At 44.4% G+C, this 27,202-nt stretch overlaps 1 protein-coding gene and 1 long non-coding RNA gene across 6 annotated transcripts in view; one reads left to right on the forward strand and one right to left on the reverse strand.

The window, feature by feature from the left end:
* LOC130334550 (indolethylamine N-methyltransferase-like) overlaps positions 1-27,202 on the reverse strand; it is a 30,438-nt gene that overhangs the window by 1,413 nt on the left and 1,823 nt on the right. The window contains exons 2-3 of the mRNA XM_056553893.1: positions 13,055-13,230; positions 4,824-5,034 (exon numbers count right to left, since the gene is read on the reverse strand). Coding sequence (XP_056409868.1) covers positions 4,824-5,034; positions 13,055-13,205 — 362 coding nt within the window. The 5' untranslated portion in view covers positions 13,206-13,230. The remainder of the gene's footprint in view (positions 1-4,823; positions 5,035-13,054; positions 13,231-27,202) is intronic.
* LOC130334876 (uncharacterized) lies at positions 23-25,473 on the forward strand. Of its 5 annotated transcripts, none has more exons than XR_008876792.1 (3): positions 23-63; positions 24,823-25,022; positions 25,124-25,473. It is a non-coding gene; the product is annotated as an uncharacterized LOC130334876 (long non-coding RNA). The 5 variants fall into 5 exon arrangements; XR_008876840.1 differs by lacking the exon at positions 23-63 and adding an exon at positions 13,810-13,824; XR_008876652.1 differs by lacking the exon at positions 23-63 and adding an exon at positions 23,472-23,488.

Raw genomic sequence — 27,202 nt, forward strand, 5'->3', positions numbered from 1 at the left:
CAGGAGGACGTCAGTTACGTCACTCGCACAACGCCCGGTGAGAAGGAGCGCTGCGCTGGATGGGTGAGTGTGTATGTCTATCTCTCTGTCTGTCTCTATCTATGTTTGTGTGTGTGACTCTGTGTGTGTGTGACTGTGTGTGTGTATGTGACTCTGTGTGTGTGTGACTGTGTGTGTGTATGTGACTGTGTGTGTGTATGTGACTGTGTGTGTGTGACTGTGTGTGTGTGTGTGTGTGACTCTGTGTGTGTGTGACTCTGTGTGTGTATGTGACTGTGTGTGTGTGTGACTCTGTGTGTGTGTGACTGTGTGTGTATGTGACTCTGTGTGTGTGTATGTGACTCTGTGTGTGTGACTCTGTGTGTGTGTGACTGTGTGTGTGTATGTGACTCTGTGTGTGTGTATGTGACTCTGTGTGTGTGTGACTCAACCCATTGTTCATGAATGTTTATGGGTGGCTGGTATTACGATGGGGAAGATTTCTCTGTAGTTAGCACTTGACAAGCAGGATTTGTTTTGTTTATGTCTGAAACTAAAGGCTGTACAGTGGTCCCTCAACATACGATGTAATTCGTTCCAAATGAACCAACATTTGTTGAAACCATCGTATGTTGAGGGATCCGTGCAATGTAAAGTATAGGAAGCTATACTCACCTGTCCCCGCCGCTCCAGACCCGTCACCGTTGCCCTGGATGTTTCCCTCCATCGAGTCCCCCTGGTGTCCCCGATGCTCCGGCCTTCTCTGCTTCCCCGGGATCCTCGCTCTCCGTCTCCGCTCTCTGTTGCTGTCATCATGTCACCACGCACGCACGCCGCTCCTATTTGATGATGGGACGGCGTGCGCGCGACGTGATGACGACGAAGCAGAGCGCCGGCGATGGAGGGGATCGTGAAGAGGACGTTCCGGAGCCCCGAGGACAGGTAGGAGACCATCACCGGGGCACCGTAAACTGTATCCGGCGGTAGCTGAAGCAGTCAGCGCTGCCGGATAGCCGTTTATGCGATGGCCCCGACATACAAAAGCATCGTATGTTGATGCTGCCTTCAACATGCGATGGCCTCTGTATTTGTTTTGTTACTAAAAAAGTACGACAAGAGAAGCCCTGTTTAAACACTACTTCCGCATCCCTGTCTCTGACTGCTATTTTTTTGATTTAGGAAAAGTTGCTTTGTGTATGTAACTGTGTCTGACACTGCAGCTCACTTGCAATTCAAGTGAATTACATACAGATGCTGGGCCTGGCTATAAATGGATGGTGCAACACTACTCCAGCCCCTAGCCATGACACTTAAAGGGGTACTCCGGTGGAAAACTGTTTTTTTTTTCTTTTAATCAGCTGGTGCCAGAAAGTTAAACAGATTTGTAAATTACTTCTATTAAAAAAAAAATCTTAACCCTTTCAGTACTTATTAGCTGCTGAATACTACAGAGGAAATTCTTTTCTTTTTGGAACACAGAGCTCTCTGCAGAGAGCACTGTGGTCATGATGTCAGCAGAGAGCACTGTGTTCCCAAAAAAAAAAGAATTTCCTCTGTAGTATTCAGCAGCTAAAAAGTACTGGAAGGATTAAGATTTTTTTTAATAGAAGTAATTTACAAATCTGTTTAACTTTCTGGCACCAGTTGATTAGAAAATAAAAGTTTTCCACCGGAGTACCCCTTTAATCATTCTGCTGAACCCCAGTACCCCTTTTATCATGTATTCATAGTCTATAGGCCGGTGGTCTTCAACCTGCGGACCTCCAGATGTTGCAAAACTACAACGGCTGTCCGGGCATGCTGGGAGTTGTAGTTTTGCAACATCTGGAGGTCCGTAGGTTGAAGACCACTGCTGTAGGCTATTTGCAGGTGGTGGCAGAAGCTTATTTTGTTCATGGCCTATAATAAAAGAAAAAGAACCAGGATGTCCCAGCCCCGCTTTAGCATTCTAATGGCTTCCACTGACCCCCCTGGACTTTCACCAATCAGGGGCTCTTAATCTTTCATATTAGGTTAGCCCATTGATGTGTTATCGGCAAGTCCAAAGCAAAGGGAACCCAAACCTAACACATATTGATGGCTTTTTCTGAGGATTGACCATCATTGTATATTTCTATAAAAACATTTTTTTTAAAGGAGAAATGTATGTATGCTCCAGAGGGAATTCTTTGATTTTTGAATTTCTTTTTTGTCTTGTCCACAGTGCTCTCTGCTGACACCTCTGTCCGTATCAGGAACTTCCAGAGCAGGAGAAAATCCCTTATAACAAACCTATGCTGCTCTGGACAGTTCCTGTTACGGACAGAGGTGTCAGCAGAGAGCACTGTGGACAAGAGAAAAAAGAAATTCAAAAAGCAAAGAATTTCCTCTGGAGCATACAGCTGCAAATAAGTACTGGAAAGATAAAGATTTTTTTAATAGAAGTAATTTACAAATCTGTTTAACTTTTTGGCACCAGTTCATTTAAAAAAAAAAGTTTTCCTCTGGAGTACTGCATTAAAGTACTTCAAAGAAAGTATGGGAGGGGTGTTTGGCTTCAAGTCCATCTGGTTTTCCTGTAGAAAAGCATATAATACTTAAAGGGGTTCTCCAGCATAAGGTGATTTTAGTACGTACCTGGCAGACAGTAATGGACATGCTTAGGAAGGATCTGCGCTTATCTTGGGGATAAATGGCTATGTTGTGAGATTACCACAACGCTGTGGCTAGCTATTTGTGAACCAGTATTTCCTGTTTGACTTTTCTTTTTTTGACTACAAATCCCACAATTCCATCTTCCTCCCTCCCACAAATCAGCCACCCCACCCATTGAAACATAAATGAGATGCGTCCATTCAAATCAGTGTGGTTTTCAATCAGGGTGCCTTCAGCTGTTAGTTAGTTGAAGATTGATCACCCCACCCATTGAAGCCGACAGGCTCCCTGTCATCAGCTGACTAGTGAGTCAGGTCTCGGCCGCATTGCAAGCTGGGAAAAATCTGAGACAACAGTCATTTTGTATGCTGGTAAAAATAAATATTGGGGTGAAAATCACAGAAGAATTGTGAGAAAACCATCACACACAGGTACAGACACTATATTATGAACTACGCTAACTTTACAGACCCTGTAGCTTAGTCAAATAAAATAAAATTCCTGGAATACCCCTTTAACCCCTTAACGACGCAGGACGTATATTTACGTCCTGCGCCGGCTCCCGCGATATGAAGCGGGATCGCGCCGCGATCCCGCATCATATCGCGTGAGTTCCGGCGCTAATCTACGGCCGGGACCCGCGGCTAATACCACACATCGCCGATCGCGGCGATGTGCGGTATTAACCCTTTAGAAGCGGCGGTCAAAGCTGACCGCCGCTTCTAAAGTGAAACTGAAAGTATCCCGGCTGCTCAGTCGGGCTGTTCGGGACCGCCGCGGTGAAATCGCGGCGTCCCGAACAGCTGATCGGACACCGGGAGGGCTCTTACCTGCCTCCTCGGTGTCCGATCGACAAATGACTGCTCCGTGCCTGAGATCCAGGCAGGAGCAGTCAAGCGTCGATAATGCTGATCACAGGCGTGTTAATACACGCCTGTGATCAGGATGAAAGATCAGTGTGTGCAGTGTTATAGGTCCCTATGGGACCTATAACACTGCAAAAAAAAAGTAAAAAAAAAGTGTTAATAAAGGTCATTTAACCCCTTCCCTAATAAAAGTTTGAATTACCCCCCTTTTCCCATAAGAAAAATAAAACAGTGTAAAAAAATAAATAAATAAACATATGTGGTATCGCCGCGTGCGTAAATGTCCGAACTATAAAAATATATCATTAATTAAGCCGTACGGTCAATGGCGTACGCGCAAAAAAATTCCAAAGTCCAAAAAAGCGTATTTTGGTAACTTTTTATACCATTAAAAAATGAATAAAAAGTGATCAAAAAGTCAGATCAAAACAAAAATCATACCAATAAAAACTTCAGATCACGGCGCAAAAAATGAGTCCTCATACCGCCCCGTACGTGGAAAAATAAAAAAGTCATAGGGGTCAGAAGATGACATTTTTAAACGTATAAATTTTCCTGCATATAGTTATGATTTTTTCCAGAAGTGCGACAAAATCAAACCTATATAAGTAGGGGATCATTTTAACCGTATGGACCTACAGAATAATGATGAGGTGTAATTTTTACCGAAATATGCACTGCGTAGAAACGGAAGCCCCCAAAATTTACAAAATGGCGTTTTTTTTTCGATTTTGTCGCACAATGATTTTTTTTTCCGTTTCGCCGTGCATTTTTGGGTAAAATGACTGACGTCATTACAAAGTAGAATTGGCGACGCAAAAAATAAGCCATAATATGGATTTTTAGGTGGAAAATTGAAAGGGTTATGATTTTTTAAAGGTAAGGAGGAAAAAACGAAAGTGCAAAAACGGAAAAATCCTGAGTCCTTAAGGGGTTAAAGAGCTAGCTCCTGCCTGTGTGCGGCCACAAAAAGTGGTCGTAAAAGCCAGAAGCAGCCGTAGCGGCGAAGTTATACAATTTACGTACTTCCCATTGACTATAATGGAGGATGAGCAAACAGCATTTTCCTGTAAGCTATGTTGTTTTCTCCAGGAGTTATGTAAACAGAGGAACCCGTGGAGCAACGCCATTTATGCATCTCCCATTATAGTCAATTGAAGTTACGCAAATTGCGTATCTTCACCGTTTCGGTTGAATAACAATTGTTATTGTCTTTCATTTGGCAAACACAGCCCTCTAAAATAATTTGGGAATTTGCTGGTTGCCAAAAATCACCAGTGAAGAAAATTGATATCACAGTAAAACAAATAAAACAATGGGAAAAAAAAATCCCCCGTACTTGACCTGCTCATTTCCTTTAACTCCATAAAGAGTTTTAAGGTGTGGGTCCAGACAAAGGCCTCGGGATCTTTGTGACGCCACAGTTCCAGTTCTCTGATGGCGCCGTCACTGAATTTTAGAATTGATATTTCTTCCAAGAACTCACAAACTGAAAGGAGATGAACTATAGCGGGGCCGACGCTGAGATCAATGAGGGTCTCTCCACTAACCAAACCTGTGAATGGATGAAAAAAAAAAATTCGATATTTATATTACTGGAACTTTCTACATTATTCTGCATATTGCAGTGCAAAAATTCAAAAATTTACCGCACCTAAATCTATAGAGGAAAATCTGCCCATAATTGTGTGGATTTTTGGTGTGGAAAAATAATACAAAATAAAAACAAAAGGCAAAAAAACTGTGAAAGGAATTTATAAAGTTTTCTTTACAGACAAAGGTTATGATCACACGGCTCAATTTCCTTGCAGAATTACGCAAAAGAGTTCCACGGAAATTCTGCTGAAATTTAGAGCACATTGGGGGAGATTTATCAAAATCTGTGCAGAGAAATAGTGGTGCAGTTGCCCATAGCAACCAATCAGATTGCTGCTTTCATTTTCCACAGGCCTCTTTAAGAATGAAAGAAGAGATCTGATTGGTTGCTATGGACAACTGTACCACTCTTCGTCTACACAGGTTTTGATAACTCTCCCCAAATATGTTTAATGGGATTCCGCTGTCCCATTTACATTCCGCAGATGTTAAACAACTGTCCTTAAATGTTGCGGAATTGTGGGCAGCATCATATTGAACTCAATGGGGCTTAGAAGTTTGACAGATATTCCACTGGAATTCCACAAAAATTCGGTTGCAAGCTTTGCAGAACAGAATTTAAACGGAATTCCCAGCATGCCCAGTCAGCCAATACGCAGCTATAATATTTAAGCTATGGAAACCATCACCATGATTCTGATATATATAAATATAATTTCCGACGAGTTTCGCTCGTAAATTCTTCTGTGTGTACATAGCTTAAATATATGTATATTCCTGCATAACTTCCAAAGGGCTGAAGATATTTCTATTAACCCCTTCCTGCTATGGGACGTATGCATACGTCCCAGCACCCAACATGTTCGCGTGCTGGGAGGTATACATACGTCCTAGCAATCTCTGACACTGCCACGGGCAGCGCAGGAGATCGGCAGTGGGACCGGGCTGTCAGTCACAGCCGGAGTCCCGCCGCGATCATGCCGGTCCCGGCAGCATTAACCCCATAAATGCCGTGATCATACCTGATCATGGCATCTATGGTGTTGACAGGGGGAGTGTGTGCTCTCCCTCTTCACCAACGGTGGCACCACAATACGATCACGGGTCGCTGTTGGTTGCTATGGCAGCAGGAGGTCAGATGATGGCCTCCTGTCTGCCTGCTACAGAAGCCTGTGCGATCCAGCCGATCGGGTCATACTGTGCTGCAGTACAAATGTATTGCAGCATAATAAAACCTGTAAAAAGTGTAAAAAATAAAATAAAAATGTCTTCAATAAAAGTATGGTGTAAAAAAAAAAAAAAAATGCCCCTTTCCCAATAAAAGCCCTGTATTATCACCAAAAAAGATCAAAAACACAAATCATATACATAATAGGTGTCACGATGCCGGCTGGCAGGAGGTGGATCCTCTGTGCCAGAGAGGGATTGGCGTGGACCGTGCTAGTGGATCGGTTCTAAGTCACTACTGGTTTTCACCAGAGCCCGCCGCAAAGCGGGATGGTCTTGCTGCGGCGGTAGTGACCAGGTCGTATCCACTAGCAACGGCTCAACCTCTCTGACTGCTGAAGATAGGCGCGGTACAAGGGAGTAGACAGAAGCAAGGTCGGACGTAGCAGAAGGTCGGGGCAGGCAGCAAGGATCGTAGTCAGGGGCAACGGCAGGAGGTCTGGAACACAGGCTAGGAACACACAAGGAAACGCTTTCACTGGCACAATGGCAACAAGATCCGGCGAGGGAGTGCAGGGGAAGTGAGGTATAAATAAGGAGTGCACAGGTGAACACACTAATTAGAACCACTGCGCCAATCAGCGGCGCAGTGGCCCTTTAAATCGCAGAGACCCGGCGCGCGCGCGCCCTAGGGAGCGGGGCCGCGCGCGCCGGGACAGGACCGACGGAGAGCGAGTCAGGTACGGGAGCCGGGGTGCGCATCGCGAGCGGGCGCCACCCGCCTCGCGAATCGCATCCCGGCTGGAGGTGGTATCGCAGCGCCCCGGGTCAGTGGATCTGACCGGAGCGCTGCCGTAGCGAGAGTGTAGCGAGCGCTCCGGGGAGGAGCGGGGACCCGGAGCGCTCGGCGTAACAGTACCCCCCCCCCCCTTGGGTCTCCCCCTCTTCTTAGAGCCTGAGAACCTGAGGAGCAGACTTTTGTCTAGGATATTGTCCTCAGGTTCCCAGGATCTCTCTTCTGGACCACAACCCTCCCAATCAACTAAAAAAAAAGTTTTCCCTCTGACCTTCTTGGATGCCAGTATCTCTTTGACGGAGAAGATGTCCGAGGAGCCGGAAACAGGAGTGGGGGAAACAAGTTTGGGAGAGAAACGGTTGATGATGAGTGGTTTAAGAAGAGAAACGTGAAAGGCATTAGGAATACGAAGAGAAGGAGGAAGAAGAAGTTTGTAAGAGACAGGATTAATCTGGCACAAAATTTTGAAAGGACCAAGATAGCGTGGTCCCAACTTGTAGCTAGGGACACGGAAGCGGACATATTTAGCGGAGAGCCATACCTTGTCTCCAGGAGAAAAAATGGGGGGAGCTCTTCTTTTCTTATCAGCAAACTTCTTCATGCGTGATGAAGCCTGTAAGAGAGAATTTTGGGTCTCTTTCCATATGGTGGAAAGATCACGAGATATTTCATCCACAGCGGGCAAACCAGAGGGCAAGGGAGTAGGGAGGGGGGGAAGAGGGTGACGGCCATACACCACGAAAAATGGGGATTTGGAGGAAGATTCAGAGACTCTGAAGTTATACGAGAATTCGGCCCATGGTAGAAGATCTGCCCAATCATTCTGGCGGGAGGAAACAAAATGTCGTAAATAATCACCCAAGACCTGGTTAATTCTTTCTACTTGTCCATTGGATTGAGGATGATATGCAGAAGAAAAGTTTAATTTAATCTTGAGTTGTTTACAGAGAGCCCTCCAGAACTTTGACACAAATTGGACGCCTCTATCCGAGACGATCTGTGTGGGCAACCCGTGAAGACGAAAAATGTGTACAAAAAATTGTTTTGCCAACTGAGGCGCTGAAGGAAGACCAGGAAGAGGGATGAAATGTGCCATTTTGGAGAATCGATCAACGACCACCCAAACAACAGTGTTGCCACGGGATGGGGGTAAGTCTGTAATAAAGTCCATACCAATCAGAGACCAAGGCTGTTCGGGGACAGGCAGAGGATGAAGAAGACCAGCAGGCTTCTGGCGAGGAGTCTTATCCCGGGCACAGACAGTGCAGGCTCGCACAAAGTCCACGACATCTGTCTCCAGAGTCGGCCACCAATAGTAGCGAGAGATGAGTTGCACGGATTTCTTGATGCCCGCATGACCTGCGAGATGGGAGGAGTGACCCCATTTGAGGATTCCGAGGCGTTGGCGTGGAGAGACGAAGGTCTTTCCTGGAGGAGTTTGCCTGATGGAGGCTGGAGAAGTGGAGATCAGGCAGTCAGGAGGAATGATGTGTTGCGGAGAGAGTTCTACTTCCGAGGCATCCGAGGAACGAGAGAGAGCATCAGCCCTAATGTTCTTATCGGCAGGCCGAAAGTGAATTTCAAAATTAAATCGGGCAAAGAACAGAGACCACCTGGCCTGGCGAGGATTCAGCCGTTGGGCAGACTGGAGATAGGAGAGGTTCTTGTGATCGGAGTAAATAATAACTGGAAATCTTGATCCCTCCAGCAGATGCCTCCATTCCTCAAGTGCTAATTTAATGGCTAGAAGCTCTCGATCCCCGATGGAGTAGTTCCTCTCCGCCGGAGAGAAGGTCCTAGAAAAAAAAACCACAAGTAACAGCATGCCCGGAAGAATTTTTTGTAGAAGGACCGCTCCAGCTCCTACTGAGGAGGCATCAACCTCCAATAGGAAGGGTTTAGATGGGTCAGGTCTGGAGAGCACGGGAGCCGAAGAAAAGGCAGACTTGAGCCGTTTAAAGGCGTCTTCCGCTTGAGGAGGCCATGACTTAGGATTGGCATTTTTTTTGGTTAAAGCCACGATAGGAGCCACAATGGTAGAAAAATGTGGAATAAATTGTCTGTAATAATTGGTGAACCCCAAAAAATGTTGGATAGCACGGAGTCCGGAGGGGCGTGGCCAATCTAAGACGGCAGAGAGTTTGTCTGGATCCATTTGTAGTCCCTGGCCAGAGACCAAGTATCCTAGGAAAGGAAGAGATTGACATTCAAACAGACATTTCTCCATCTTGGCATAAAGTTGATTGTCACGAAGTCTCTGAAGAACCATACGGACATGCTGGCGGTGTTCTTCTAGATTGGCAGAAAAAATCAGGATATCGTCCAGATATACAACAACACAGGAGTATAAGAGATCACGAAAAATTTCATTAACAAAGTCTTGGAAGACGGCAGGGGCGTTGCACAGGCCAAAGGGCACGACCAGATACTCAAAGTGTCCATCTCTAGTGTTAAATGCCGTTTTCCATTCATCCCCCTCTCTGATGCGGATGAGATTATAAGCACCTCTTAAGTCCAGTTTGGTAAAGATGTGGGCACCTTGGAGGCGATCAAAGAGTTCAGAGATGAGAGGTAGGGGGTAGCGGTTCTTTACCATGATTTTATTAAGACCGCGGTAGTCAATGCAAGGACGTAGGGAGCCATCTTTTTTGGACACAAAGAAAAATCCGGCTCCGGCAGGAGAGGAGGATTTGCGGATAAAGCCCTTTTTTAAATTTTCCTGGATGTACTCAGACATAGCAAGAGTCTCTGGGGCGGACAGAGGATAAATTCTGCCCCGGGGTGGAGTAGTGCCCGGGAGGAGGTCAATAGGACAATCATAAGGCCTGTGAGGAGGTAGAGTCTCAGCTTGTTTTTTGCAAAAAACATCCGCAAAGTCCATATAGGCCTTAGGGAGACCGGTTACAGGGGGAACCACAGAGTCACGGCAAGGGGTACTGGGAACCGGTTTAAGGCAGTCCTTGAAACAAGAGGAACCCCAACTCTTGATCTCCCCAGTGGACCAATCCAGGGTTGGGGAATGGAGTTGAAGCCAGGGTAGTCCAAGGAGAATTTCGGAAGTGCAATTGGGGAGGACCAAAAATTCAATTTTCTCGTGATGAGGTCCGATGCACATTAGAAGGGGCTCCGTGCGGAAACGTATGGTACAGTCCAATCTTTCATTGTTAACACAATTGATGTAGAGGGGTCTGGCGAGACTGGTCACCGGGATGTTGAACCTGTTGACGAGAGAGGCCAAAATAAAATTTCCTGCAGATCCGGAATCCAAGAAGGCCATAGTAGAGAAGGAGAAGGCAGAGGCAGATATCCGCACAGGCACAGTAAGACGTGGAGAAGCAGAGTTGACATCAAGGACTGTCTCACCTTTGTGCGGAGTCAGCGTACGTCTTTCCAGGCGGGGAGGACGGATAGGACAATCCTTCAGGAAGTGTTCGGTACCGGCACAGTACAGGCAGAGATTCTCCATGCGGCGTCGTGTCCTCTCTTGAGGTGTCAGGCGAGACCGGTCGACCTGCATAGCCTCCACGGCGGGAGGCACAGGAACGGATTGCAGGGGACCAGAGGAGAGAGGAGCCGGGGAGAAAAAACGCCTCGTGCGAACAAAGTCCATATCCTGGCGGAGCTCCTGACGCCTTTCGGAAAAACGCATGTCAATGCGAGTGGCTAGATGAATGAGTTCATGTAGGTTAGCAGGGATTTCTCGTGCGGCCAGAACATCTTTAATGTTGCTGGATAGGCCTTTTTTAAAGGTCGCGCAGAGGGCCTCATTATTCCAGGATAGTTCTGAAGCAAGAGTACGGAATTGTACGGCGTACTCGCCAACGGAAGAATTACCCTGGACCAGGTTCAACAGGGCAGTCTCAGCAGAAGAGGCTCGGGCAGGTTCCTCAAAGACACTTCGAATTTCCGAGAAAAAGGAGTGTATAGAGGCAGTGACGGGGTCATTGCGGTCCCAGAGCGGTGTGGCCCATGACAGAGCTTTTCCAGACAGAAGGCTGACTACGAAAGCCACCTTAGACCTTTCAGTAGGAAACTGGTCCGACATCATCTCCAAGTGCAGGGAACATTGGGAAAGAAAGCCACGGCAAAATCTAGAGTCCCCATCAAATTTATCCGGCAAGGATAGTCGTAGGCCAGAAGCGGCCACTCGCTGCGGAGGAGGTGCAGGAGCTGGCGGAGGAGATGATTGCTGAAGCTGTGGTAGTAGCTGCTGTAGCATCACGGTCAGTTGAGACAGCTGTTGGCCTTGTTGCGCTATCTGTTGTGACTGCTGGGCGACCACCGTGGTGAGGTCGGCGACAACTGGCAGAGGAACTTCAGCGGGATCCATGGCCGGATCTACTGTCACGATGCCGGCTGGCAGGAGGTGGATCCTCTGTGCCAGAGAGGGATTGGCGTGGACCGTGCTAGTGGATCGGTTCTAAGTCACTACTGGTTTTCACCAGAGCCCGCCGCAAAGCGGGATGGTCTTGCTGCGGCGGTAGTGACCAGGTCGTATCCACTAGCAACGGCTCAACCTCTCTGACTGCTGAAGATAGGCGCGGTACAAGGGAGTAGACAGAAGCAAGGTCGGACGTAGCAGAAGGTCGGGGCAGGCAGCAAGGATCGTAGTCAGGGGCAACGGCAGGAGGTCTGGAACATAGGCTAGGAACACACAAGGAAACGCTTTCACTGGCACAATGGCAACAAGATCCGGCGAGGGAGTGCAGGGGAAGTGAGGTATAAATAAGGAGTGCACAGGTGAACACACTAATTAGAACCACTGCGCCAATCAGCGGCGCAGTGGCCCTTTAAATCGCAGAGACCCGGCGCGCGCGCGCCCTAGGGAGCGGGGCCGCGCGCGCCGGGACAGGACCGACGGAGAGCGAGTCAGGTACGGGAGCCGGGGTGCGCATCGCGAGCGGGCGCCACCCGCCTCGCGAATCGCATCCCGGCTGGAGGTGGTATCGCAGCGCCCCGGGTCAGTGGATCTGACCGGAGCGCTGCCGTAGCGAGAGTGTAGCGAGCGCTCCGGGGAGGAGCGGGGACCCGGAGCGCCCGGCGTAACAATAGGTATTGCCACGTCCATAATGACGTGTACTATAAAATTATCCCGCACTGGGAACGCCGTTAAATTTTTTTTATAAATAAATAAAAGCATACAATTCGCCAATTTTGGTACAAATAGTGGAATAAAAAAGATAAAAAGGTAGCACGTAGTACAAAAATTATACCAATAAAAAGTATAGCTCATCCCGCAAAAAATAAGCCCTTACTCAATGGTGTCGGACGAAAAATAAAAAAAGTTACGACTGTTGGAAAATAAATGGCAGAAAAATAATTTTGCTCATATCAATGGAGCCATGTAATGCCACTTGTCTTCTGTGGTAGCTGTATGGCCAGATGTAACCTCCCTCCAGTAATTACAGCTCATTACTGGGGATAAAAGGGGTACTCCACCCCTAGACATCTTATCCCCTATCCAAAGGATAGGGGATAAGATGTCTGATTGCAGGGGTCCCGCCGCTGGGGACCCCCGCTATCTCACTTCTGCACCCGGCGTTCGTTTAGAGCATTGAGTGCAGCACCGGAGGCTCGAAACGTCACGGCCAAGCCCCCTCAGTGCAAGCCTATGGGAGGGGTTGTAACAGCCATCACGCCCCCTCCATAGACTTGCATTAAGGGGGCATGGTCATGACGTCATGAGCGGGGCGTGACTGTGATGTCACGAGCCTCCACCCCGCATTGCAAGTTATCTGGCATGGAGCGAAGGCCATAGGGGATAAGATGTCTAGAGGCGGAATACCCCTTTAAGAAGCTGGACCTGCCACAATAAATCTGGACATAAGTTCAGGGGCATAACTATAGGGGGTTCAGAGGATGCAGTTGCTCCGGTCCCTGGTGTCTAATGGGGCTTGAAGGTACATACGTCCCTAAGAGACCAGTATTATAATTGGCACATGGGGCCCTGTTGTAGATTTTGCATCGGGGCCCAGAAGCTACAAGTTATGTCTTTGGTTAAGTTCACTTTTCCTACCTGAGCTGAACACCTTATAAAAGCATCTCATCATGTTAACCGTAGTCTCCTTAAAAATGGAGTATGGAACATGTTGAGAAAAATAGTCTAGCAGTAGTGTCCTGGCGTTGACCTCGTGGTTAGGATAGTACAGGTCCAGGCAGGGATCCATTGTATCTTTCTTCTTTCCAGATTTTCTAGAAATAAAGGGAATTGAATGATTAATGCATGATGTTGTTTTTCTCAGGATAAATATTCCATATTTATTCATATATTGGATTTAAATTGAACTGCCCACACGTTCACTATATTTTTTATTATCGTACCCAGTTTTGTCCCCTGAAAATCCAAGTACCTACCAGGTGAAACACGTTGGGACAGTGTTTCTTCTTTGACTGTCCGTAATGCATTTTTGGCCGTGGTTTGTACCACTTGGTGATTTTGACCAATATCTGTTATTTTTGCTAATAAGTATTACGATTTATTGAAATAGATATTGGAACTACTAAGAGGTGGTTTACGACAGCCCCTCTGAACCCATAGTTACTAAACTAATACTGACTAGCTTGAGTTTTAGGGTATTAACATTTTAATGCCATATGAATAAAAGCTAAGTTTGTATACTGTGCTTCAGTGATACTGAACTGCCGATGTAGCAGAGCTGAGTTTCTTATTTGGCAATACACCTTGGCAGAGATGTATGAATCTCCTACTGTAAGCGAGCTGCGTGGTTGCCGGGGAGACGTGTGACCTCCCCTGACGTTGTGCGGAGGACACATGCAGGAGGCCTGGTAAAGTGAAAAAAAAAGGGAAATTTATGTATATGGGACGGAGGGAGGGTTTTCGTATGTTTAAATGATTAACCCTCCCCCATCTATCTTAATCTGTTGTGCCATTATTCCTCCCTCCCTCTGATCCTCTTGCGCCATTTCCTCTCCTCCATCTTAATCCCCTTGTACCATTCCCCCCTTCCTCTGATCCCCTTTTGCCATATCGGATAATAATGGCACAAGGGGATAAAGATGGAGGAGGAATAATGGCACAAGGGGATTAAGTATCGCATTAGTATAAAGGTAAGAACACACCTTTTGTCAGCGGGTATCCCTCGCACGCAAGTTCCGTGCGAGGGGGTACCTGCGGACATACTTTCAGCCTTTGGGGGTACAGTCGCCAAAAAGGTTGAGAACCACTGGTCTAGTGGTCTGATCACTCCTGCAATGTACTCACAGGGTGCTGAACGGTTGTCAGGGCAGGCATTTACTAGGCCTCAGAGTCAGCAGTGTCAATATCTCCATATATATGGGAGATGTGTGCATGTTTTGCGATGTTAAGGCAGTGTTTCCAAAAAGGGTGCCCCCAGCTGGGAGTTGCTGTTTTGCAACAGCTGGAGGCACACTGGTTGGGAAACACTGTCTCAACACCTTAAAGGGGTACTCTGGTGCTTAGACATCTAATCCGCTATCCAAAGGATAGGGGATAAGATGCCTGATTGCGGGGGTCCCGCCGCTGGGGACCCCCGTTATCTTGCCTGCAGCACCCCAGTTTAAATCAGTCCCCGGAGCACGTTCGCTCCGGGTCTGATTACCGGCGACCAGGGGGCCGTCGGCGTGTGACGTCACACCTCCGCCCCCGTGTGACGTCACACTCCGCCCCTCAATGCAAGTCTATGGGAGGGGACGTGACAGCTGTCAGACCCGGAGCGAACGTGCTTCGGGAACTGATTTAAACTGGGGTGCTGGTGCAAGATAACGGGGGTCCCCAGCGGTGGGACCCCTGCGATCAGGCATCTTATCCCCTATCCTTTGGATAGGGGATAAGATGTCTAAGCACCGGAGTACCCCTTTAAAACAAGCACCCATTTCACATGTATGGAGATATTATCTGTAGAAGAAATGTTGGTGGGACACACACACACAAATTTATATATATATATATATATATATATATATATATATATATATATTGTACAGTAGATGGCTTCAAGGCTCAGTACAAAGCAAAACTATTCTGTCACAGCACAATAATAAAATAAGGCTGAACACACATTTTTATACATTTTTTTTATTGCTTATTACTCAATGAATCATCTTTCTTGCAATCTCAGCATTGCCCACTAGACGTCAGTAGAACCTTACAGAAAATGGAGCAAGACCAAGACCTGAAGTCACTGAACAGGTGGGTATTAAAGGGGTACTCCGGTGAAAACCTTTTTTTTCTTTTAAATCAACTGGTGGCAGAAAGTTAAACATATTTGTAAATTACTTCTATTAAAAATCTTAATCCTTCCTGTACTTATTAGCTGCTGAATACTACAGAAGAAATTCTTTTCTTTTTGGAATGCTCTCTGATGACATCACGAGCACAGTTCTCTCTGCTGACGTTATTATAATAATAATACTTTATTTATTGTTGTCCTTAGTGGGATTTGAACCCAAGTCCCCAGCATCGCAAGTGCTAACCACTGAGCCACCATGCTGCCCTTAGCATACATCTGCTATGCACGGTTGCTAAAATGGACAGCGATGTCAGCAGAGAGCACTGTGCTCATGATGTCATCAGTGTTCCAAAAAGAAAGGAATTTCCTCTGTAGCATTCAGCAGCTATTAAGTACTGGAAGGATTAAGATTTGTTAATAGAAGTAATTTACAAATATGTTTAACTTTCTGCCACCAGTTGGTTTAAAAGAAAAAAAGTTTTCACCGGAGTACTCCATTAAATATCCACCTGTTACCTGAACTTTACACTTAAAGGGGTTATCCAGGAAAAAACTTTTATATATAATCAACTGGCTCCAGAAAGTTAAACAGGTTTGTAAATTACTTCAATGAAAAAATCTTAATCCTTTCAGTACTTATGAGCTGCTGAAGTTGAGTTGTTCTTTTCTGTCTAAGTGCTCTCTGATGACACGTGTCTCGGAAACCGTCCAGTTTAGAAGCAAATCCCCATAGCAAACCTCTTCTACTCTGTGCAGTTCCTGAGACATGCAGAGATGTCAGCAGAGAGCACTGTTGCCAGACAGAAAACAACAACTCAACTTCAGCAGCTGATAATTATTGAAAAGATTAAGATTTCTTAATTTAAGTAATTTACAAATCTGTTTAACTTTCTGGAGCTAGTTGATATATATAAAAATATCCCTGGAATATCCCTTTAAAATATGGGGTGAAACATCCATGGTGAGTATCAGGCATCAATTATTGTGACCAAGAGATACACAATACGCTGAACCAGGGGGCAGAGTACCACCAGCTTACTACATTCCCCCCTTGTATCCAGCCTGTGATACATATTAAGATATATTTACGTATAAGAGAAAGGAGGCGTGAAACAAGCAGTCATAGCAGGTATACACAGGTGACATTACTGCCTAAAGTGAATGTTCCCCTAAGGCTGAGCCAACTTGTATAATAAAAGAGACTCCTGAATACAAAAATAGACAAATTATCATAAAGACAATAATTACGTATAGTGACCCATACCCGAGCTGCTGTCACAAAGCCAGAGCCTAGTACAGACGGACGCTGGTAAATCTTGTCGGACAATATGGCAGCCGAATCCTCCTTAAAGACTTCCTGAGATTCTATAGGTAATAATGTGTCATTTGGCAGTCAAACCAAGGGCGTCAACAATGCAATTCAATGTATAAATAGAAGATAAATGTATGCAGATGACATGACACTGCCTGCCTGCAACCCTTAATAATACTGTGCTGGGAATACTAGGAACCTGTCTCATGGAAAGATTCCATTAAAGGGGCACTCCACAGGAAAATATTTTTTTTTAATTAACTGGTGCTAGAAAGTTAAACAGATTTGTAAATTACTTCTATTTAACAATCTTAATCCTTCCAGTACTTATCAGCTGCCATATGCTCCTCAGGAAGTTCTTTTCTTTTTTTAATTTCTTTTCTGTCTTACCACAGTGCTCACTGCTGACACCTCTGTCCATGTCAGGAACTGTTCAGAGTAGTAGCAAATCCCCATAGCAAACCTATCCTGCTCTGCACAGTTCCTAAAATGAACAGAGGTGTCAGCAGGGAGCACTGTGGTCAGACAGAAAGGAAGTTCAAAAAGAAAAGAACTTCCTGTGGAGCAATAGCAGCGGATAAGTACTGGAAAGATCAAGATTTTTAAATAGAATTAAAGGGGTATACCAGGAAAAAACTTTTTTTTTATATATCAACTGGCTCCGGAAAGTTAAACAGATTTGTAAATTACTTCTACTAAAAAATCTTAATTATTTCAGTACTTATGAGCTTCTGAAGTTAAGGTAGTTTTTTTCTGTCTAAGTTCTCTTTGATGACACGTGTCTCGGGAACCGCCCAGTTTAGAAGCAAATCCCCATAGCAAACCTCTTCTAAACTGGGCGGTTCCCGAGACACGTGTCATCAGAGAGCACTTAGACAGAAAAGAACAACCTTAACTTCAGAAGCTCATAAGTACTGAAAGGATTAAGATTTTTTAATAGAAGTAATTTACAAATCTGTTTAACTTTCTGGAGGCAGTTGATATATATATATATATATATATATATATATATATATATATATATATATATATATATATATAAAGGTTTTTCCTGGATAACCCCTTTAAGTTACAAATCTGTTTAACTCTCTGGCATCAGTTGATTAAAAAAAGTTTTCCAGGGGAGTACTCCCTTAATATAGCAGATCCTGGTCTTAAGTTTATCAATTATTCTACTATTTATTCATAGAATTTTATATAAAGGGGTACTTTAAATCACCAGCCGGCCAAAAAAATATAAACTGGGTGTTTAGAGGTGCCTAAAATATAACTTTTAATAGTCCTTTAAAACATGTTTAAAGCCATTAATGTGTATAAGTGCTTACAGTTTGATATATTGATTCCAAAATAATAAAGAGCTGTTAAGATATAGATATGGTCAGGGGTGCTATATTATTTAGCAAAAAGCACTCCCAGACCCCCTCAGAGCACCTATGTAGGATTATTCTTATGGGTAATACCCCCTTGGTCACTTATTTCCGGCGACCAAATCACCCTCACCCGACGCGTTTCCATCACTTGTTATTCAATGAAGTCATCAGGGGTGTTTTATAGAAATATAGGAGTAATATTAAAGACAGATCAACTGTAATCCAACACTGTCATATATGCTCTTATACTTAAAAGACCGTATGGGTCACATGAAGCCTCTTTGCCAGCGAGGGTCTCACCTGTAAAGAAACACATAGGGAGCAATAATTATAGAGTGCCTACATTATTGATTTATGTATACATATGCAGGCACTCTGCTACTCACTCTTAACCTTTGGTGGAAAACAAAGGTTTCCAAATCAACTGGTGCCAGAAAGTTATACAGATTTGTAAATTACTTCTATTTAAAAATCTTAAATGGACAAGTCTCATGTAGAAGAAAAACGTATCCCCTATACGCAGGGGTCCGAGCGCTGTGGCCCCTCGCGATCTTCTGTATGGAGCCCCAGCAAATGACGACCCCACCCCTTCATATATCTCTATGGGAGAGCCAAAGATTGCCGGATGGCTCTGCCATAGAGATATATGGAGGGTGCGTTATGCTCCACTCTGTGGGAGAGCAGGGGCTCCGTACAGACAATCACAGGGGCCACAGTGGAGTACCCCTTTACGGCTTTATGGTGGAGGTGTCCTTCAGTGGTCCACCATGGACATTCCTTCTGCTTAAACAGAAAACGTAGTAGTCGTAAGGATCTTCTAATCTGCTTGTTGTCCTTTGTGCTTAAAGGGGTACTCTGGTGAAAACCTTTTTTCTTTTAAATCAACTGGTGGCATAAAGTTAAACAGATTTGTAAATTACTTCTATTAAAAAATCTTAATCCTTCCTGTACTTATTAGCTGCTGAATACTACAGAGGAAATTCTTTTCTTTTTGGAATGCTCTCTGATGACATCACGAGCACTGTTCTCTCTGCTGACGTTATAATAATAATAATAATAACGCTTTATTTTTTGTTGTCCTTAGTGGGATTTGAACCTAAGTCCCCAGCACTGCAAGGCAGCAGTGTTAACCACTGAGCCACCATGTTGCCCTTAACATACATCTGCTGTGCATGGTTGCTAAAATGGACAGAGATGTCAGCAGAGAGCACTGTGCTCGTCATGTCATCAGTGTTCCAAACAGAAAGGAATTTCCTTTGTAGCATTCAGCAGCTAATAAGTACTGGAAGGATTAAGATTTTTTAATAGAAGTAATTTACAAATATATGTTTAACTTTCTGCCACCAGTTGATTTAAAAGAAAAAAGGTTTTCACCGGAGTACCCCTTTAAGTTTTTGTGACCAGAATTGCAGATTTTGCTCATGTTATATATCAGAAAAAAACATATAAAAAGTGATCAAAAAGTCCCATCAAAACAAAATTGGCAGAAATAGAAACTACAGATTGGCGCACAAAAAAAAAAAAAAAAAAAAAAAAAGAGCTCTCATTTGGCCCCATATACGAAAAAATTAAGTGTTATTGGGGTCAGAAGAGAATAATTTTAGAAAAAAAATTTAAAAAATTTCTTTATTTATTTGTAAGTAGTAAAAAAAAAAGCAACAAAACACAAGACATGGACAAAATTGTTGGTATCCTTACAATGAAGACAGAAAAATCCACAATGCTCCGGAAATAACTGGAAAGTGACAAAAGTAATAATGAATAAAATTTACTGAAAATAACTGATGAAGATCAGACATTGCTGGGAATTGTGGTTCAACAGAATCATTGGAAAAAAACAGAATAATAATAAAACCATCTTGGACAGAAATTATTATTATTATTATTATTATTATTATTATTATTATTATCACAGTGACCCCTCGACCTACGATGGCCCCGACATACAATCATTTCAGCATATGATGGCCTCTCAGAGGCCATCGCATGTTGAAGGCAGCATCAACATACGATGCTTTTGTATGTCGGGGCCATCGCATAAACGGCTATCCTGCAGCGCAGACTGCTTCAGCTGCCACCGGATAGCAGTTTACGGTGCCCCGTGTGGTCCGCTGACAATCACTTACCTGTCCGCGGGGCTCCGGCGCGTCCTCTTCGGGATCCCCTGCATCGTCGGCGCTCTCCATGGTCGTCATCACGTGGCTTTGCACGCCGTCCCGTCATCCAATAGGAGCGGCGTGCGTAGCGACGTGATGGTCGGCGACGGAGAGCGAGGATGCCGGGGAAGCAGAGGCCTTACCGGAGCGTCGGGGATGCGGCGATAGCGATGGACGGCGACATCCAGGGCAGCGGTGACGGTCCGGAGCGGCGAGGACAGGTGAGTACAACTTCCTCTAACGGTGGTCTTCAACCTGCGGACCTCCAGATGTTGCAAAACCACAACACCCAGTATGCCCGGACAGCCAACGGCTGTCCGGGCATGCTGGGTGTTGTAGTTTTGCAACATCTTGAGGTCCACAGGTTGTAGACCACTGTCCTATACTTTACATTGCACGGATCCCACAACATACGATGGTTTCAACAAATGATGGTCCGTTTGGAACGGATTACCATCGTATGTTGAGGGACCACTGTATTAGTTTTGTCACTTTCCAAATATTTCCGGAGCATTGTGGGTTCTTCTGTCTATATTGGAAGATGACCAACAATTTTGTCCATGTCTGTATATGAATTGGATATTGTTGTATGTGTATTGATCTACAGAATAAACATACCATATCAACGAAACCTGGAAAAAAAGGGTCAATTTTTTCCCCATTTTGTCCCCAAATTTTATCATCAATCATCATCATCATCATCATCACCATCCATCCATCCCCCCATCCATCCCCCCATCATTCCATCCATCCATCCATCCATCATCATCTTTATTTATTTGGGGGGGGGGGGGGGGGCTAAAATGAGTGAAATTATTACAAAGAACAATAGGTTACACATAAAACAAGCCTCATATGGCCCTGTAGGTGAACAATTGAAAGAGTTGTGTCTGTTAAAAAGTAGGAAAAAATGAAGACACAAAAATAAGAAATCTCTGCATCTTCAAGGGTTTACAGCGCGGGTCCTTCAACTTTTTTAACGCTGGTTATCCAATGAATTTTCCCACTTATCTCTGTTGCAATCTGAAATTCATCCACTAGATGTCAGTAGAACAATACAGAAGAAGAAGCCAGAATGTGGAACAGAAGGAAAGATCCACCTGGTACCTGTTCTGTACAATTAATATTTAGAATAAGGTTGGGTTCACACTACGTCTATCTCATAAGGGGACCGGGTCCGGCTGGGAGATGTGAAAAACGGGCACTCCCGTACACCAGGCGGACCCTACCCGTACCTCATTCATTTGAATGAAACAACCACAGTTAGATATTGACTCCAGTCGGCTCATTTTTGCCCCGTATCCGGTTTTGTGCCCGGACTAGAAGGGCTCAGATATATAAATGCAAGTGGATTAAGTGGTTAAATTGCAAGGAGGGGAAGACAAGCGAACAAAAGGGGAGTATGTAAGGACATGTTATAGTCCTTATAATAAGAACCATCATTGCTGTAATATACAAATTGTTATTGGACAAAAGGAAGCCCAAAAACCATTGATGCTAAACACAGGTAGTTCTGGGGAGAACAAAAGCCGAGTAAAAGACTAAATTGTACTACAACCAATTGTACTTTGTAATGACATCACTCACTTTACCATAAAATGTACGGCGAACCCAAAATATTAAAGGAAATTAAAGGAAATGTAAACGAAAATGGCAGTTTAGTAAATTTTGGAGGGTCTCGTTTTGACACTGTACACTTTATGGTAAAAATGACAAGTTTTCTTTATTCTGTGGGTCAATACGATTAAAATGATCCCCATCATTACATACTTTACTATTACTTTACTGCTTCTGAAAAATCTCAAACTTTTTTTTACAAAATCAGTATGTTTAAAATTGTCCTATTTTGACCACCTATAACTTTTAAATTTTTCGTATATGGGGCTGTATAAGGGATCATTTTTTTTTTGCACCATGACCTGTCGTTTTTTTAGTACCACTTTTGCGTATATGTGACTTTTTAGTCACATTACTTTTTATGGGAATGTGATGTGACCAAAACACAGCATTTTTTTTACGTTACACAGTTCACGTGATCATTATTATTATATTTATTTATATTGTTCGGACATTTATGCACACGGCGTTACCAAATATGTTAAAAAAAATTACGTTTTTTGTGGGTAAAATGGGAAAAAGGGGCAATTTACACTTTTATTGGGAGGGGGAGATTTTTCACATTTTTGTAAACTTTTTTTTTTACACTTTTTATGACCCCATAGGGGACTATTTATAGCAAACAGTTGATTGCTAATACTGTTCAGTGCTATGCATAGGCATCTTCTTCTCTGGTCAGCTTGATGTCAGACCAGAGCAGAAGACCCCAGGAGAGCGGCAGAGGCGGGTGTAGGGATCTCCGTCCGCCATTTTGGATGATTACTGGATAACCGCAGTGCGGCTGGTGATCTGAAAATACAATATAATGCCCACATTGCTCCAGATGAAATGATCTGTATTAATCACGGCATCTGAGGGGTTAATGACGGACATCAGTGCGATCATTGATTTCTGCCATTACTGGCGGGTCAATGGCTGCTGATAGCAGCCAGGACCTGCCGTGCACGATAAGAGCATCAGTCCGGTGCACACATCATGTACAGGATGTAAATATATGTCCTGGTGCGTTAAGTCCAATGGCATCAGGACGTACATTTGTATCCATTTCCTTAAGGGGTTAAAAGGCTTGCCTGGCAATGGCAGACAGTCCCTCTCTTGCAAAGTCTCCCACAGGCTCCAACAGCAGCAATCTTCTATCTGAGCTGCAGCTTGCTGAGTCAGCCTGTCTGTAGGGGGCACCTACTCAGTGCTGACTGTAAGGCCGAATATCCACACAGAAAATGTATGTGCAGATGTTCTGCAGGTAGTGGAGCGGCGGCAGAACATGCCGAGGCTAGGACCGCTCAGAAATTCGATGTCTCATAGACGGCAATGTATTTCTGAGCAGAATACACAGGAGGAACAGACATGTCTATTCTTTCTGCAGACGCCAGAATAAGGTTTTACCTAGGGTGGCAAAAATCCTTGCACCAGCCCTGGTGGCCGCGGCCCGAGCTGCTGAACAAGCAGGGTCCCTGTGCCATCTCAATCCCCTGCACATGAATTGTATCTCTTCTATCACTTCCTGTGATGTCACGCATATATAATTAATTATGCTAATTAGGACAGCCAGTATTTTTTAGCACAGAAAGGTGGCAACCCTAGCAGGCATCCCATTGTATTCTGTCATTGACCGGCACCTTCTGTAGGACACAGGAAAACAAAGCGCCCGTTACTTTCAATGGACATGACGGGTGTCACAGAAAGAAAGCCATTCACTGCGGCATCTTGGTCATTAGATCGGTCAGCCTGGTCCCAGCCGGAGTGGTTGTTGTGCAAAACTGTGCAGCTAGGAAACCACCCCCAGTAAGTGCCCGCTGCGTTCTCTAGCATAGAAAGCCATATATGCCAGCGGAAAGATGCCACATAAATGCTGCACGTGCTGTACGCCGCGACTATACAAATATATATAGCACAACCTGCAGCCTGTTCACACCTATTGTGAAAACATTCATTTATTATTGGATTATATTTGGCGCATTTGTCACAAAAAACACCATGCTCGCTGCGGGCACATGTTAGGTTGGAATCAATAGGGTAATATGAAACACCAGACACTAATGGGGGTTTCTTCATCCTTTTATGGCGTTTTTAGGCTATCAAATCTGTGTTTTTTTTTTTTTTATAATGAAGTTTTGGCGTTTTTCTTTCCAATTTTTCAATAGAAATCCTTGAGTCACATGATGAAATAATCACATGACTTCTAATGAGAAAAGCCAGAGGGGAAAAAATACCAAAGAAAAAAACTTCCAATAATAATAATAATAATTCACATTGGGGGAGATGTATGAAAACCTTTGTAGTGGAATAGTTGACCAGTTGCCCATAGCAACCAATCAGATTGTTTCTTTCACTTTTCAGTGGCCTTTTTAAAAATGAAAGTATTGAACTGATTGGTTGCTATGGGCAACTGGGCACCTTCTCCTCATTACAGGTTTTGATAAATCTTCTCCCAGTGTTTTTGGCAAAAATGTCACAAAGACGGCATCTTGGGAGAATAGAAATTAGGGGGGCAGTTTTTGTGGTGTCTTTTTTTAGCCCAAAAAAAAAAAAACTAAAAAATGTTCCTAGGCTTAGGCTGGGATTAAGCCCAATTTTTGTGTAACACTTTTCAAAGCTCTTCAGGACGCCTGTCCAGCTGTTGCAAAACTATAACTCCCAGCATACCCTGAGAATTATAGTACAACTCAGGGCATGCTGGGAGTTGTAGTTTTGCAACAGCTGGACAGTAACAGGGGATCAGTGGTGCAGTATATCAGTCTAGGACCATGGTGTCTGATCTTGAACTGGCAGCAGGAGCCACGACCACTTTAAATCAATGGCTGCTGGGATGTCTGACGAGTGACATTCTTCCGCTCCAGACCGCAACGTCAGGGGCGTCACTCGTCAGACATCCTGGCGGCCAGCGCTGCTCATTGCTCATTGAGTCTGCCGGAGCCGCACTGATCTATGTAAGAAACCTATGGGTCCAGGCTGTTGGGGCCACCAAATGATATTACAAATACTGAGTGTCTGGTTAAGAGAAACAAGTATAATGCACCCACAGGGAGTAGCGCCATTAAAAAAAAAAAAAATACTCCCCAAAATCCCTTAAATAACAGTTATACAGAATATATTAAAAAGCTTTTTTTGATTTTCAGCCAATCAGAGAGCAGCACTACTGAAATAGAACTCCCAGGAGGTAACAGCGTGTCACACATGTGATGTCATAACCATTGTCCACCAGAGAGCAGCACTGAGCAGATATAACACTGCTCCTGCTCATTCTTCACCAGTGAGGGGCCGTTGCTGGACACTGTAGGGACGCGGGAATGCGAAGTTGAATACATCACTGTGATTGGTAAGTGTCACATTGTTGTGTCCAAAAGGTCTTTAGTGCAGTTCCATGTGTATTTCTATAATAAACATGTAAATAATCTATCTTTTGTTTTCTTATCTTAGATGCACTATTTCCAGGATGTGGAGTAGCATTTCCGGACTATCAAGAAGTTGTAATAAGGCACATATTTCTGGACTTACAGCAAGAAGTTGGATGAAGGCACAGCCCCTCGAATCACTCACATACACAGACACATTGGCCCAAATTCTAGAGGTAACCTCCTTTAGTATGCCCAGAGGAAGGGCAGTACAGTAGCCATGGATTCCCTACAGGTTTCCTCCCCTCTGGAGGTTTTTCCTGTCCTGAGTTAGTTACTGTACGCTCTTTGTGAGTGATGGACGGTTACAAAAATCCCTACACAAACATTTTAATAAATAATAAATAAAGTTCCCCCTTTTTTTTAAACTGTTCTTTGACTTGTTCGACATATTTATTTTATTTCTGTATATGATAAATAGTGTTAGCAAAATGTAATTGACATGAGTTTTTTTTAAGTGTCCAAAGCTGCTCTCCTGTGTGATCTGCATAATGCGGTGCGGAGAGAAGCAGCTGATGCTGGGTGGTGCAGTTGCCGAGGCAACCGTAGGACACCCAGCAAGTTCCATGCACATGCCTTTATTTGATGAACAGGACTCATGCAGGGAATTGGGTCATATGGTTGCAAAGGATCAATTTTTGTGTACGTGAACTGGCCCTTAAAGGGATACTCCGCCTCTAGATATCTTAGTATAGGGGATAAGATGTCTGATCAAGGGGATCCTGCTGCTGGGACCCCAGAAATTTCCATGCAGCAACCATCAGTCTAAATAGTATGTTTACTATGTTTGTGACGTCATGCCACAACCCCCTTGTGGCATCACACCACCAACCATAGACATAAATGGAGGGGGTGTGACGTTACGACCCGCACTGCGAGAACCCAGAGCTCTAAACATATTGTTTAGAATGCCAGGTGCTGCACGAAGATCGTGGGGGTCCCAGTGATCAGTCATCTTATGCCCTATCCTTTTGATAGGTATAAGATATGTAGGGGCGGAGTACCACTTTAAGGAATTAGAGAGTGTAGGCATGCCATACAAGCAGGTAGAAAAAGAGCAGCTGGGAGAAATGGCAGGATGCAAAGTAATGTTTGGCAGGGAACGATTTTGGGTGTGTTCTGGACGATTAAAGGAGAACTATGGCCCCTATGCATGGGATAGGGGATAAGTAGCTGATCGCGGGGGGTCCGATCGCTGGGGTACCCCTGCAATCCCTGGAATGAAACCTGTCGCTCAGTGAGAAGCTCGTGTTGCAGACATCACTGGCTCCATTATTTTCTTTTTGGAGCGCTGAAGAGATCCGAGTGCAGCACTTGGGCATCATTGCGCTCCCATAGAAATGCATAGAGCGTGTGCCGTCTACCTGGGAGATACAGCAAACCTTCTTGTGAGTATGATAAAGATGGGAGCCTGCACTTCCCAACTGGACAGACTGTTATCTCTGAAGTTTATTTGAGTTTGTGTAAAGGTCTCTAAATTTCCCTTGACCCCCGTCCCTTCATGTCCATTACAGACGCCCCCAGTCTGCTGTCTCTTACAGAGCTTTATGCCCAGAAATGGTTGGTTACTCACTTTGTCAGTAGATTCTCATCCTAAATATGAAGACAATCGGGGAAATTTACCTGTGGAGAGGAAATGTTGTCCAGTTGCTCATAGCAACCAATCAGATCACTTCTTTTATTTTTTAGAGGTCTTCTTAAGAATGAAAGAAGCGATCTGATTGGTTGCTATGGGCAACTGGAAGGATTAAGATTTTTAAATAGCAGTAATTTACAAATCTTTCAACAATGTAAAAAATGAACAGGGCAACTCACCATCTGCATACTCTTCAAACTTATTTATTCAAGAGACATAACAGGTAAAAACAGCGCAGAACGAGGGGGGGACGGTAAGGTTGGGGGGATGTATTTCAGGGCTACGGTGCAGGTGAGACAACAGAGGTACATTATACGGCACATATAGGCAGCAGTGCCGAGTATCTTCCTTTTTCTATTGAGGAAGCATCGGAATTTACAAATCTGTTTTACTTTCTGGCACAAGTTGATTGTACTTGGTTGCTGGTACTTGTAGTTCAACATCCAAAAGTGCTGTATACCATCTTCT

The sequence above is a fragment of the Hyla sarda genome, chromosome 1 (assembly GCF_029499605.1).
Source record: "Hyla sarda isolate aHylSar1 chromosome 1, aHylSar1.hap1, whole genome shotgun sequence".
Lineage (NCBI taxonomy): Eukaryota > Metazoa > Chordata > Amphibia > Anura > Hylidae > Hyla > Hyla sarda.